Source organism: Pleurodeles waltl, chromosome 11, assembly GCF_031143425.1.
Source record: "Pleurodeles waltl isolate 20211129_DDA chromosome 11, aPleWal1.hap1.20221129, whole genome shotgun sequence".
In the NCBI taxonomy this organism is placed as follows: domain Eukaryota; kingdom Metazoa; phylum Chordata; class Amphibia; order Caudata; family Salamandridae; genus Pleurodeles; species Pleurodeles waltl.
The window spans coordinates 899,590,230-899,605,196 of record NC_090450.1 but is presented as its reverse complement, the minus strand read 5'-3'; the positions used below and the strand labels follow the sequence as shown (position 1 = coordinate 899,605,196).

Below are 14,967 nucleotides of genomic sequence, written 5' to 3'. Positions count from 1 at the left end.
CAAAATATACCGTTAGAGACACAGCTGGCATCTAATTTTAAACTAAATTTGGTAGTAGAAGAATTGAAGTAAGTTGGAAAAGCACAAATAACTGTTACAGAAATTAATCTTAATGTCCTTAGCAGCTACACATGTGTCTGACAATGCAACAAACTGCCAGAAAGAGGAGGCTGAAACCAATGTGGTTCTGTAAGTCTCATAAGCATATAAAAAAATAGGCGAATTTATGAAATGTGTAGTCTGAGGAAGGTTCTACATTGCAATCTACAAAGACATACCTAGAAGGATTATGCTTGTGAAGGTTTACAAAGGAACATAAGAAGGGCTCAGCAAGACCAATTAAAGGAGGAAATTGTGCAGTGTTGGCAAAGCAGCTAGCATGAAACGAAAATAGCCCCTACGGGATCCCTACAAAGGGACAAACAGCTTATAATCAGTTCCTCCTTCCTTTCCTTGAGAAATTGTTCAGTAAAGTCTTCGCAAAAGGTCATTCAAGCACACGAGTATGCTGAACCAATTACTTTGGAAAATCCTTGACAGTGTTGATCTTTCGTCCCTAGCTTCCTACTTGATTGTGATGTGAGGATTCATGTTATGATACAAACTGTGCACGCTGGTGGATTTTGACAATGCAGATGAGCATGTATGCATTTAGCTATTCTAATTCATATGTTAGCTCCTGGAGTCAACAATGCAACCTCAGGGAGGCTTCTTTTAATTTTTTACATGGCAAATGCCAAAAAAGCACAGGCCTGTGTGAGATGAGCATATCGGATGGGGGACTCTTTCAACTTCTGATCTCACCAAGGCATTCAGAAGAGGTGCATATGCCCTGTGTCGTCACCAAACAGTGACAAGGGTGATTGAGGAATTACAGTCCCTACCCCAGAATTGTGTTTGCTTTTCAGTAGAACTGTTATCCCAGAAGTTATGTTTGGTAAATGTGGTGTGTGCGGTCACTGAAGATTCCAAGCTGATTCTTCTGGGTTCGAAACTCTGCCACAGCCAAGAAATACACAAGTCCAGGTCATAGCTTTTCCATCAGTACCTGCTGTCTGCAGGGTTGGTAGCACGTAGACTTTGAAAGAGAGTGAAGTCCCTAATGTTGGGAACGTGGCTCCTAAAGGTGGGGGAAGTGATGAAAATGGATTGACAAACTGTGTGACAGTAAGCACAGGTTCTTATTTATGTGGCTCACAGTACTCAACAATGATGATTCCTTGAGGCAGATCCTAAAGATAAGAATTAAGGAATGTCTGTGTTTGCTGATTTTCAGTGTACAAATGTCTTCATCAAATGAATATTCCATCAGTTGAAAATGAACAGAGATTAATCATTACCGGGAACCAAATGGTAAGGAACTTGCAATAGATTTACAGCCAGCATTTTCAGTATCGGGGAAGGGGGGCTCTTTCCATTCCCAAAAAAGAAGCTGGTCTGCCTTTTTTTGAGTCTCCTTTCGCAATAACTGAAGAAACTACTTAAATACATTTTAGGCATCTTAAATGAAACTTGCTTTTTCATTTGTAGACGGCTGCCAAGGCATAAAGGCCTTAGATGTTTGAGAAGGGGGATAGGAACAGTGATTGTGAGGGGCAGCAAACTTGTGTTGAATTACTTAGCAGTAGCAACAGTAGTTTTACATTTTTACAGCCAGCATTTTCAGTATCGGGGAAGGGGGGCTCTTTCCATTCCCAAAAAAGAAGCTGGTCTGCCTTTTTTTGAGTCTCCTTTCGCAATAACTAAAGAAACTACATAAATACATTTTAGGCATCCGAAATGAAGCTTGCTTTTTCATTTGTAAACGGCTGCCAAGGCATAAAGGCCTTAGATGTTTGAGAAGGGGGATAGGAACAGTGATTGTGAGGGGCAGCAAACTTGTGTTGAATTACTTAGCAGTAGCAACAGTAGTTTTACATTTTTCTTGTAACTCATCTGGGAGGGCAAAAACAAAAAAAACAAAAAAAGTTTTCCCATCCTTGATAACTAAATGACTTATTTTGTGAGTCTGTATGACAAGAAATCCTATATCAATAGATGTGCATATGGAGCTATTCATGGCTCTTGCCACATGCAGGTCAGGTTGCCATCTAACCATCTGAAAGCCGGATGAGGAATTCTTCAGTAGTAGTAGAGAGAAGTAAGTCCTCTAATTTTCCCAATTATGTAAATCATACAAATACTAGCCAAAGTATCATCAAAGTGAGAGAAAAGCAGAAGTTAAAATATGATCTTTACTGTCGTTACTGGACCCTTTTCTTTGCTTCAGGCTGCAGTAACCAAGGTAGACTAAGATGGTAAGTGACCCATAATAATGAAGGTTTCAACCACACTTCCTGTATATTGTAACCAAACTTGTTAATCCTGAAGGCTTTAACTGTAGCATGAAGAAAAATGTAACAATCAATGATGAATATACAAACTTTTTTTTTTTTACTGATACGGAGTAATGCATTCTTGAAAAAACACAATAAAAGTAGGTTATTAAGGTGAAGAACAAGTTATTTACCTTTGGTAACGCATTATCTGGTAGAGACTCCATCTAGCTGCAGATTCCTTACCTTAGAATTCTCTGGCTTCAGCTTAGAATCCAGAATTTTTTGCTGAGCAGTAACCGCGTCGTTCAGATCCACACGTGTCGCTCGGCTCTGTGTAGCGTCATCAGGGTCACAGGAGCTGTCTATGATGTCACAGTCACCTATTGTCACGTTTTAGTGTAAGTAGAGGTATCCGCAGCCCACTGCCAAGAGGTTATGGCTTGGGTATCCATTCTAAGGTAAGGAATCTGCAGCTAGAAGTCGGTATCCTATTATCTGGTAGAGACTATCTGGCTGCAGATTCCTTACACCCACCCATGCCTCCCCACACTGCGGATATGTCTAGTAGGGATAGGGTTTATCCATTTTAGAGCCCTAGTTACGCAAAGACGAACTGTTAGTTCTATCCATGACTCTGTACTTCTGGCGTTGAAGTTTGTGGATAATAGAACTGATGTACGAGCCCCGGGGTGGTGCCAATATAGGTGACTGTGACGTCACAGGCGGCTCCAACTACGCTGACAATGCCACACGGAGCCAAACGAAGCACGCAGATCCGAAAGACGCCTCCTGACAGCGCACGCAGGGTACTGTTCAGCAAAACAATACCAGATTCGAGGCTCACACCAGGGAATCCTAAGGAAAGGAATCTGCAGCTAGAAGTCTCTATCAGATACTAAATTTAGGGTCGCCATTTAATCAGTCGGAAATGATATGGTTTGGTCAGAGCCTCTCTTTCACCTTCATAACCTGGGGATTCTCAGTTCCTATATACTTCTGCTTCTTATGTGGAGAAAAGAGAGAATGAATCTCACCACTAGTTGTGGTATCTGGAATGAACACATGTTCTGCTCCTAAAGGAAAAGCAAGCGGACACAATACTGGTGTAGACATGAGAATTTGTTTGCAATCGTTCTCCCGAAGCCAGCCAGATAATATTGATTCCATTCCTGCCTGTTCAACCTTTTTCCAAATTAGCCATGCAATCAGACACTAATTCGTCAAAAGAAAATAGAGCATTAGAAGGCTCCAGAAAGAAAAAAACACTCGGATAGCACAGATGGTAACACAAGTAGTGAAGGAGCCATACTGACAGAGTTGTGAAACACATTAAAAATAACAGAATCCCTTTACCTGAATGTTAAAGGGATAGTGGTTATTTAACCGGACGTTGGAGATTTTCCTTTTTCTCTCCAAATAAACTAAGGTCACATTTGAAGGGCAGTTTTCAGTGAATAATGTGCCTTGGCCACGTCTTCCTTAAAGAACATTGGTATATCAAAATGTCTGTCAAGGACCCATGATTTCAATTGTGGTCTGATAAGATGTCCAATAGCACTCTTGGCATTGCCGGAAAGCAAAGTTTGCCAGTTAGAGAAAAACAGTTTTGCTAACCACCTCTCTAACTGTAATGGGGGCAGGTTTTACCTCTTTTCGAACTGCCTTTGCTTCCACCCTTTTTGTTGCGTTTGGTTACATTTGGGCTACATAATGCCATATTTACCATTTGTATCACAAGCTGACCAAGGTGTTGGAAGCTTTAACTGTTGTGGTCACTACAGTCTACCTTTTTACACCAAGAAAGCCACAGACTGAACATTTCCACTGACAGCACCTGTCCATGAAATGGTTTTGTAAGCTGACCATCTTTTGAGCTGCAGCAACAACGAAAGACTCCAATTTTGTTTGGCTTGTGAGGCAAGCCAGAGTTGTCTTTCATGCAATATACCCATTTTTTCCATGTTGTGTTTATTTTTCGAGAGTAGGAGGTTAATTTTCTCTTTGACCATCAGCAAACCTAAATCTGCCTGTGTACTCAGAGAATAGAACTTCGAGGTGCCATCTGGTGATAGGATCCAAAGGGATGGCTCTGTATTGTCCTCTACACGAACTAAATACTGTTTCTAATTATAAAAATGTCCATCCTGGATGTAATTATGCCTTTTATCAGATCCAAAAACATCAGCTTCTTCCGCCTTTTCCACTTATCCTGAGTATGCTGCCACTTAGTGGGAAGCTAGTTGTGATGGGTAATTGCATGACAGGTGCAAGGAACACCTGCTGGGACGCAGACATTGAAAATCTACTCTATAAATCCCTGATCATTCCCTGCAAGGAAGCTAAAAAGGCTGCCTGTATCAAGAGCAAAAAAGGGTGAAGATAATTACTGCACAGTGTTGCTTTCTAAACACAGTAAGTCTAGGTCATCTTCTGCATGGAAATCGTTCTCTTCATAATTGGGAATAAGATGAAAACCTAGTTGTTCTGGGTCTGCACAGTGAACATTCCACCACCTATACTTTTTTCTTTCACCTTTTCCTGTATGATTAGCACATACACCTGAGCCAGATTCTTAATTGCTAATAACTATGGCATGCAGAAGAAACAAATAGCTGTTAGGCAGTATCAATCCAGATAAGCAGACATCATCATCATCAATGCCTCACATTTGATTAGGCAATGCCAACCGAAGCGTTGGAGGGGGATCATATTTTGCATTCAACCACAGAATACAGTGCAAGGGCTTCACATGGGTGAGTGAACTTCTTACGTGAAAGAGAAAGTAGAAAAATGCTTTGCCTGAATCTTGGATCAGATGATGGCAAGCAGCAGAGTTTATAGTTCAGGCCTGCAAGTAGAAAATTATGACCAGAGCAGAACCCTGACAGAGATTAAATATCACTCAACATTAAGTAGAAAATATGAAGGAAGGTGGTCTGTAACAGTGGAATTCCTTGTCCTTTCTTCTTCTTGGTTACAGTGCAGACCACCTAGTAAAGTGGCTAAACCTCAAGCAACCATACTCTTTATATGTGCTTTTAATGCTGCTGTAACTTAAATACTGTATCAGGGGTTCATAGCGTGGGGACAGAAAATAATTTGTTTATATGAATCTATGCAAGATGCAATGTTGGAGAAGTAAAAGACTGTGAAAACCCACATGCACACAAAATAGGCCTTATTGGAGCAAAGTAACAGGCTTTGAGAATGAACTTCAGAGAATGGGCTTCCGTGTATGATTAAAAAATGATGTCCCATTCAATCTTTGACAGGCCAAAAACAACGTCAAAGGCACACTATAACTTCACAATGGTAACAAGTAAGACAGATCACTTTGTAGTGTGGTACATATCACACTTCACTTTTTAAAAATGTTAAGGTATTAAATAACCCCTTGAAACATGCAATGACTGTGGTGGACATTGAAAAAAATGCTATTACCTGAAATACAACAAGGATACATCGGATAATGCACGTATCTCCATTGACCATAGCTTTCTCCATAATGTCACAAATACTGCTAAGGTGATCTGCCTCGATGGGATGTTGTTTTCCCAGAAAATTTGTGATTAGCAGACTGTTACCAGCAGCAAGAAGATTAAGTTGGTGAATGCTCATGGCACCAACGTGGTGTAATAACTGGTTTATCACATCATTTGTGGTTACAGCATCACCTAAAGAAAATCAAAAAAATGGGAACGCTTCATAATAATATTCTATATAACATAGATGTGTATTTTAATACAAACAGAAAATGCAGTTCTTCATTTTGATTAAAGTTTATTTAGCATCTCTGTAAGGAGTGCAGACAAATAATGACTAACTTAAACAGCTAAAAAAAATAATCATAAAATAAAGAGTATACATTTATTAGACACCTTTCTTTCAAACGGAGGTAGACCACAAATTGGGATAGGCCCGATGGATAGAGGGCAGACACATTTTGGCAATAGAAGCATTTATCTGCAAAGAGAGCTGGAATTATAGTATCTGGTAGTGGGAGAGAAAGTGAAGCTCACACTGGACGGTAAGGAGAGGTCAAGAGGAAAAGCTATGTGAGCAGTAGAGAGTGAAGTACTAAGTGGAGTTCATGTAGTGTCCTCCTTGTGTAAATAGAGACAGAGGAACTCGCGACAGTGATTTAAGTAGGTCTTTCATGACTGAAAACGCCTCTTCATTCCAAACTCATTCATTCTTCTAAGCACTATTCTTTCACTCATCCCTGCATCCATGCATCCACCCATTGGCTTATTCTTACAGTTACCCACCCACCCTTTCACAATAAAACAAACACCCACTCACCAATCAATAACGAGTCACTTCTATTTATAAGCCAGGCTTACAGGCTTTCCCAAAGCCAAAATACAATGACGAAAATTGTGCTGACAATCAGACAAGCCTTTCTGCACAATGTACATCATGGAGACAGTACATTTAACTTATATTTCAGTATTGTCATTTTTTGTGCAAAAATATCAATTTTGTCTAATAAACTACCTGCAATTATCCTATTAGCACAACTAGACAGCAAAAACACACTGTCCACACTTTTTCCTTGTAAGAATGGGGAAGAAAACTATTTGTACATTCACTGATCAGCAGGAGAAGGTGAAGCACGAACCAACTCGAGGCTTCACCCGAACTCACATTAGCCAAGTTATTTCCTCCACTACTCCAGAAGGTCTACAAAACATAGTATTCCGTGGATATCTGACAGTGCCTTCCAGTTCACCAATACCCCTGATCTGCTGCCTTTCAACCACACACTGGAAGAGGAAAGGACTCTTCAAGGCAATCAGGGAAATGTTCAAAGTTAAGGAAAGATATGTGGTGTGCTCTTGGACTTGGAAAGGATGCTGTGACAAATACTATGGGAACATTTCACAAATAACACATGAGTATATCATTAAAATACTGGTCAAATATGCAACAAGCAACATTATTTCATCTGTTTTTTTACCACTTTCTGTATATATGTATTGGCACTGCTATAGCACAAGTTTAGATCAGGAGCAAAGTAGCACTGTATAGTATGTTGAAAGCCAGGTATATCAAGTTAGCATTTAAAATGATAAATTTAACAGCTATGCCTCTGTATTAAGCTTGGCCAAGATTATGCAGTAACCACACTGTGGCCATACATTACAAGTTGACACCCTCCAACAAGGCTCTGAACCGTTTGCTGTTACAATATACTCCTCCTTTTCCAAAACTAAAAGAAGTGGGACTTAAATACTTTTTGCCAACTTTCTGCTTGGAGAAGCAATGGCTACCAAAGTCGCTGTCAAACCCACAGCTGTCAAATCAGTCAGCCTCAACTTGCCGGTCTGCCCTGCTAAAGGAGATCTGACTTCCAGGAAAGGTTTTAAGTCTGAATATAGAGGGCTTCACTGGATCCTACATCAAACAGCATCCAATCAACAGGGGACAAGGAGGCCACAGCACACAGAGTATAATGTCCAACAGTATAGCACGAAAACGTAATCCTGGTGACGTGTTGCAGGTAACAGGAAATATCAAGTTGAAGAAAGTCTCAAGTCCTTTTTTGTGTGGCAGATGATGTCTTTATTAGTAGGTGTTTAGAGATGGTTGTGTCATCATGGAGAAACAGCCAACACGTGTTTCGTCACACAAGTGACTTCATCAAGGCTGTAAAACAGTAGAGAAAGCAAAATATGGGCATATGTGTGGGTATGGAATCTAATGTGCGCCAGTCAGGTAATTGTGTGAGGAAGATTCCAAAGTGACTAATAGTAAACATGTAGTGAACACGGCATAGACGATAAATGTAAAGTGAAAGGGACCCAAACCATAAAAAGTGAGAGTGACCGGCGAAGCAAACTGGTCACTAAATATCAACTGTGAACAGAAGACTCAGACAGATTGAGTCTACAATGCTATGTATCTAGAAACCATGTTGTCAACACGCCTAGTATGAAGTGAACTGTACTAGATGAGAGAGTGTTGCAGGATAGAGAGAGGCCAGAGAAAAGGGAGAGTAGCAGACATAGAAACATGAAAAAGAGGACGGGCTAGAGCAAAAAGTGAGACTAAGGTAGACTATGAAGACAGGAGTAGAAAGATTAGTACATACCTATTAGAAAGTAGTAGATCTGCATGTGGTATGGCTGCTCAAGCAGCTGTCGGTGCGTGCAGGAATTCGATATGTCTAGTACAATCGGTAATGCGGGCCCTGATAAGCCCGTGGTCGTAACCTAGGGAGGTTTCGGATAAGATGTGGTTGGAGAAATATATTAGAAATGTACAAGAAGGCCAGAGACTCAGAGGATAATTTGTTATAAAGATAGGGCATAACCCAGTCACGGGTGGTATGTTTATACTAATATGGTAACAGCCAGAATAAAATGAAGCAGTGAAGTGGCATCAAGGTAGTTAAAACCGGTCAAATCAGAGGTAATCAAAGTATCTGAGCGTATGGCACGTTAGGGTGCAAGCATGGCTTCCAAGGGTAGCGATCACTAAGGTAAGAAAAATGGAGCCATTCGAGTGTGTGATAAAGATGTACTAGAAGCGTATTTTAAAGAAGTGGCGATCAATAAGGTGGGGAACATTAGCCGCACTAACGTGGGGCAGTATTGTAGAGAAATGCCTAGAACGCGGTGAATGGGAAAATGATACGGACCATATAAGCAGAAGCGCGGTCAGAAATACGTATAAAAAACGTCCGTATAAGTATAAAAGTAAACCAGCCGGTCGCGTAATGAGCGATGGCTGAGTGGTGTTAGGACTGCTGAAACACGGAGAGAAGTATGGTAGCGGTGATCCAGCTAGTCGTGTAGTGACCGCTGGCTAAGTGAAGTTGTAACTGTAGAAACGCCGGGAAGCGTTTGGTAGTTGAAAATTACCAGGAGTCGGGGCGTACGGCGACAATAAAAATGAGAGTGAAATGTCAAAGGCAACGTGCAAAGCCGGGCCTGGGAAAGAGAGTGAGTGGAGCTTACAACAGAGTGGCAATAGCGGCAGAGTAACAATACCTTGGAAGAGGAGCAGCGTCGGGCTTCGTGAGAGTTCGAGAGCATCTAGTGGTCTGTGAAGACCTACGTTCTTACGTAGAAATAGAGGGTGGGAGTGTCAACGAAAGAGAAGAAGGACTAGCAGGACTGTTGTGGTAGCTAGAACGGTGGTCATCTTAAGTGTACCAAGGAGAGAATAGTACAACTATAAAGTAGATACGAACAGGCCAACAGCAGGAGCCGGTAAAGACTCAAGCATATTTGAACAAATGTAAAGTGGAGGGTAAGTGAATGGAGTAAGATAAAAAACAAAACACAACACATAGGGAAGTTCAATCCAGTGAACGAGCAGTAGAGAGTGTAAGAAGAGCCATGTATAAGTGTGAAATGGGTAGGGCATTAAGGTAATGTGAATAACTAAGGGATAACAGCAGATAACGAAATAGTCAAAAAAAGTCTTTTGTCAAGAAACATAATCGTGTCAAGTTGGCCAGTGAGAGTTATGGGCCAAAACTATGACGTATAGTACATAACAGCAACAATCTGTACGCTTAGGTAGACGTACAGGTACAATGATGGAGTACAAAGTAGGCAACAACAATGTAAAGATCAAGAAAAATGTGAAGTGTACATGTCGAGCACAGATATAGTTATGCACATAAATATAAAATCGAAAAGGATGCAACACGGGAGATACACACATGCAGCAAAAATACAATCATGTAAGAAAAAAATGTAGTTCACTATCCGTATTCAGGCCTAATTCAACTGCACGGAGTTTTATGATCCATTTAGACTCGCATCTCCGAAGGTCCCTGGTTCTGTCTCCCCATCTCGGTGAGTTGGCGATCTGAGTGATGCCATGGAATCTAATGTCCAAGAGGTCTTTTTCCCCGTGTGCGGTGTTGAAATGAACAGCAAGGGGATAGTTAGTATTGACATTCCTAATGGCTCTCACATGTTCCTGAATACGTTCTTTCATTGGACGTATGGAACTACCAACGTAAATTAAGCCACATACACAGATCAGGCAATATACAGTATACTTGGTGTTACAATTCATGAAGGACTTCACGTGGTATGTGGTTGCAGTATTGTAAGAAAAGGAAGTGGTTTTGTTGAGGGCTAGTTGGCAGGATATGCAGCAACCACATTTGTAAAAACCATTCGGTCTCTCTGGCAGCTACATTGAGGTCTTTATGGGGATGGACTTTGTCCACTCAGAGCTTTCATACTTTGACTACTACACAGGTACCCTGTTCTTCTTCAGCCCGCCGTTGTCGAGCCCTGCTCTGGATCCAGCTTGTCCCACCGAAAATTTGTCAGTGACTACTTTTTTCCATAAATGATTCTAAGTCACAAAGTAAACTTTGCCCTGGATGAACATCGTCCCTGTATCTGATCGGCGATCCAAAGCGGTCAGCCTCAAGTTTTGACATTGACCAGGTCTAGCGCAACAAAATACTCACAGCTGGCATGTACTTCTTTTTGGCACTATCTTAAATTCAACCTTTAAAAATTTATATCTCCGGTACTATTTATTGAATTCATTTAATTGTGCTGTCATTTTATTTAAATATTCTCTATTTTTCTAAACTGGTTTGGAATTTTTCTCATGTTGGGTTTTCACTTGATTAATGGTTTGAATACTGCATAAATACTTAACTCATTGCCTCTAAGCCAGACTGCTTTGTGCCAAGCTACCAGCGAGCACAGGTTTATTTATTGACTTTAGTGGTTCACCCTGACAAGAAGTTCTCAACCACGTCAACTGATACTTCAATTTCTTACAGTTATATTGTTTCATTGAAGTTCCCTTTAGGTCTTGGTCACAAAGCATTATTTAATCCATTGGTGTAATTGCAGAAGCAACATAAGAGCCTCTGTGTGTTCTTTGATGTATTTACTTTGCTGACATAACACCATTTCAATAGCTGATTGCAAGCTGTTTTTGTTGATAATGTGCATGATGTTTTGATGCCTTAGCTTGTCAAAGACACTGTGTTTATCCAAAATTGCCTTGCACTTTCTTTTCTTTTCTCTGCTGCTGTAGCAAGTTGCAGAATGTAGGAATATTTTGTTAAAAATGTAAAGCCTGCATGCACATATGGCCTCCCAATGATGCAACAAAAATAATGGCTCTTTTTCAAAATGGCCTGCTTTGTAATATTTTGTTTAGTATGCCCTTAAAGTTCACAACTTACGAAGCAAGCTAAAGCTGCTGACTCCTTTTTGTGAAACCATCCTATGGGGATACAGTTTAATTCTGCTATTGTAGCGTGTTGGGCAAAGAGGCTACACTGCTAGAATCCATATTGTTGAATACCCAAGAGATCAAGATACCCTTCATGGTGAGATTTCCTTTCTAGCTCAAGAAAAGGTAACAAATACAGTTGCCTATTATCAAACATTTGCTTAAAATGAAAAAGAAGACATACTTGTTTGCTTTGCCAACCCACATTTAATAAAGTGATCCTAGTTTTACGGTATTTTTTCTTTTCTGACTTGACTTTTTTTACCCACATTTACTTTGTGGCTAGTAAAAATAAATGGGATTGCAATGTGTAAGTATGCACATGTATGTAATTGCTAATTGTAGTCACATCAATACCTGTAGATTTATATTCGCTCAGAAGTCTTATAAAAAAGAAAAAAACTCAGCTGAAAATATTAACATTATACAATAACATGCATGTCTGCACAGATCTAACCTTCATCAGGGAAAGGTATTCCTGCTGGTTATGACTTAAAGTATGTAGATATAAAAAAAACAATGCATAGGAAAGGAGAAGATGGGGCAGCCCACGGTAAAAGTATATCAGCTTATATTGAAAGAAACAAAAAGTTACCTGGGGTTATCTTGTCGAGCAGAGGAGGTTCCTTAAGTTATTGTATTTGGTCTAGAAATCACTTACAATGAGGTGTGTGAAAAATTAAGACAAACACTCATGCACTATCCTACGTGTCATGCTTTATCAAAGGGTTGTCTACACCTGCCGAAAGACCGAATTACATGAGAGCACTTTGGAGGTCATTTTAGCCTCACCTATTAATGAGGTCTGGGATCTGTGTAAAATTAAACCCCCCTTCCAGTAAAACCCAACCTCAATACTTTGTTACCGGATTTTCACTGTGGAATGTTTAAAAACAAGAAAGCCACGACTAAGGGCTATCACTGCCCCCTCAACCCTGTAGTCAAAATGTTTCAGCTATCTTAGTGCCCCCTTGAAGGTCTGTTGCCTTCCACAGGAGTTTAATCCCTACTATAACGACTCTCAAACACATTTACACATTCAAAATCTAATATTGTGGCCAAAGTTGTGCCTATAAGATAAAAGATGACAAACACATACACAACAAAACATTATTTCAGGGCTACTTCATAGTTCCTGCAGCAAAAGTTATGTTGAGGGAAAGATAATGCAAAATGGTAGGTCTAGGCTGTGCAATAGAGCAATTACATTCATCACATGTGCCTGTCTGAAGCACTGCAAAAAATGAAACAAACGTGAGAAACACAACTGAGACACATATTTTCAAAACATGCATATACGTGCCCCCACTGGTAAAGGTTTCCTTTGTTCTTTTGCCCCTAGTCTGATTTCTTTCATTCCATGAAGGGGGACAAAAGGCATGTTGTATAGTCATACCCTGTATGTAAATAAATGTGAAAGATAGAACCAGTGTGTTCAAATAGAGTGCTTATCTCTTGAAAAAAACAATGTAAATTCCTATTTTCTTCATGGTCACTTACTTCATGCAGGAAAACCACAGCCTGTTGCCACATTGTGCCCCCTGCCTTCGGATGTTAGCGGCCATCTTGTGCGAGCCAATTAAGAGCTGGCTCGCAGTCGGGTCAAAGAACATAGTGAGTGATCCAGTGTGCATCCAAAAACACTAGACCATGCTGGGGGCTGATAACCTAGATCATGTGGTGAGTGTCACCCTAACAAGTGCATCTAAAGGTGTAAAACATTAAAACATGTAGGGAAAGTCACACTGTACGTGCATGCCAAAAAGAACAGAGCCAGAAGGCTAGAGTTTAATACTGAGAGAGCCAAACACTATAACCCTCGGGGAAAGTAACCCTGTGCATGCATCCCAATGAATGGAGCCAAGTGGGTACAGTTTAATGACGGTCCCATAAAGTACTGTTCACGTGGGGTAGTGTGTATTGTGGAACCTGCTGGACTATATGAACAATTTATGGCATACATTATTTTTTTGTCATGAGGGATTAGCATCAATGTAGCTGACAGAGAATGGGCTCAGGAGTCCTGTTGTGTTTAATTAGCTAAATTTGCCTGTTGGGAGTCCTAGACTTAACAGAGTAATTGATCAGTTAGAGGTCCCGTAATGCATATTCATCTTTCAAGAAATATACCCATCTCTGTTCCTTCATGTAAGGACTAACTGCTTGTTCCAAAACCATCCAGTTTTTCTTGTTTTTACTGTGTCTAGCTTCCATGAAATGAGATGTCATGCATGTCATGAATCATCAACATCTTATATGGCTACGATTTTCATTTATCCTGATGGGGATTTTTCTAGTGGTCATTACAATGTACCACAGGTTGCAGGAGCATGAAATCACATAAATCGCACTTATGCTATTGCAATTGACGTGCCTTCTTATGTCCCATGACTTGGGTATTCCAATGTTAACCTTTTTTGTTGCTTGGATGTCGGGGCAGGCAGAACGTCTTTGGCACTGGTAACAACTAGTGACAGGCCCCAAAGGGGAGTGTCCGTCTGTTCCAATGGTTTTCTATGTAGAGGACATGTGTGAGCCACCATGTCGCTTATGTCCTGTGCTCTTTTACACATGAAAAGGGGGTGGGGTCCCATTTAATGCCAGTGGTATTTTGCATTTGCCAATGTTTCATGATTAGTGTCTGTACCTGGTTGGAAATGTGTGAGAAAGTTTTCACACAGATTATTCTCACAGATTCTGGTTTGAGGTGCACTTCTAGAAGGGTCTTCCTGCAATTGTTGTGAGCTCTCTTCATGGACTGTCTGAAGATTCCTGCTGATCCCTTCTGAGTATTGTTTTGTTTTTAAGTTTTCTGATAATTCACAGAATTCCATGAATTTCTGAGTATCAGAACATTTACGACAGATTAGAAGGTATTAGCCATATAGAAGAATTTCTCCGAGGGCGCATAGATGAAAGCAGTCAAATCTAAGTAATGTGTTTTTGTGAGTGGGTTTGTGGTACACTTGTGTGTATCCTTGATTCAGTGGCAGTATTATGTAGATCTGAAATGCTATAACATCCCCTCTGATGGTATGACTGAACTTTAAATATGAATCTTCAGTATTCAGCCAGTCAACAAAGGTAACTGCAGTATCATTATTCCCTGACCAGATTTTCAAGATGGAAGACATCATCAAGATGGAAGCTAGAGTTTGATATGCAAATGGAATACATTGCTGTTATATATATGTTTTTACTCAAAATGGTTAACATACAGACAGGCAAAGGTACTGTCTTATTGAGGTCCCCTGTATCTGGTGTTCTAAGTGGTGATTATATTAAAGAAAAGGTTTCTTTCAGGGCTAGCCTTGCACATACTATTATGAAGTGCTGTGGTGTTAAGCTCTCATTCGGTCCTTAAAAGAGTAGACTCAATCATGGCCAAGGTTTGTTCTTATGGTGTCCTAATGTATAGAAC

At 40.3% G+C, this 14,967-nt stretch overlaps 1 protein-coding gene across 5 annotated transcripts in view; it reads right to left on the bottom strand.

The window, feature by feature from the left end:
- The window catches only part of HECTD4 (HECT domain E3 ubiquitin protein ligase 4), a 1,724,100-nt gene that overhangs the window by 1,421,019 nt on the left and 288,114 nt on the right, over positions 1-14,967 (bottom strand). For all 5 annotated transcript variants that reach the window (XR_011199486.1, XM_069214810.1, XM_069214812.1 and 2 more), the window contains exon 12: positions 5,760-5,992. Coding sequence is in view for 4 of the 5 variants with exons in the window: in XM_069214810.1 (XP_069070911.1) it covers positions 5,760-5,992 (233 nt within the window). In the remaining variant the exon portion in view is untranslated. The remainder of the gene's footprint in view (positions 1-5,759; positions 5,993-14,967) is intronic.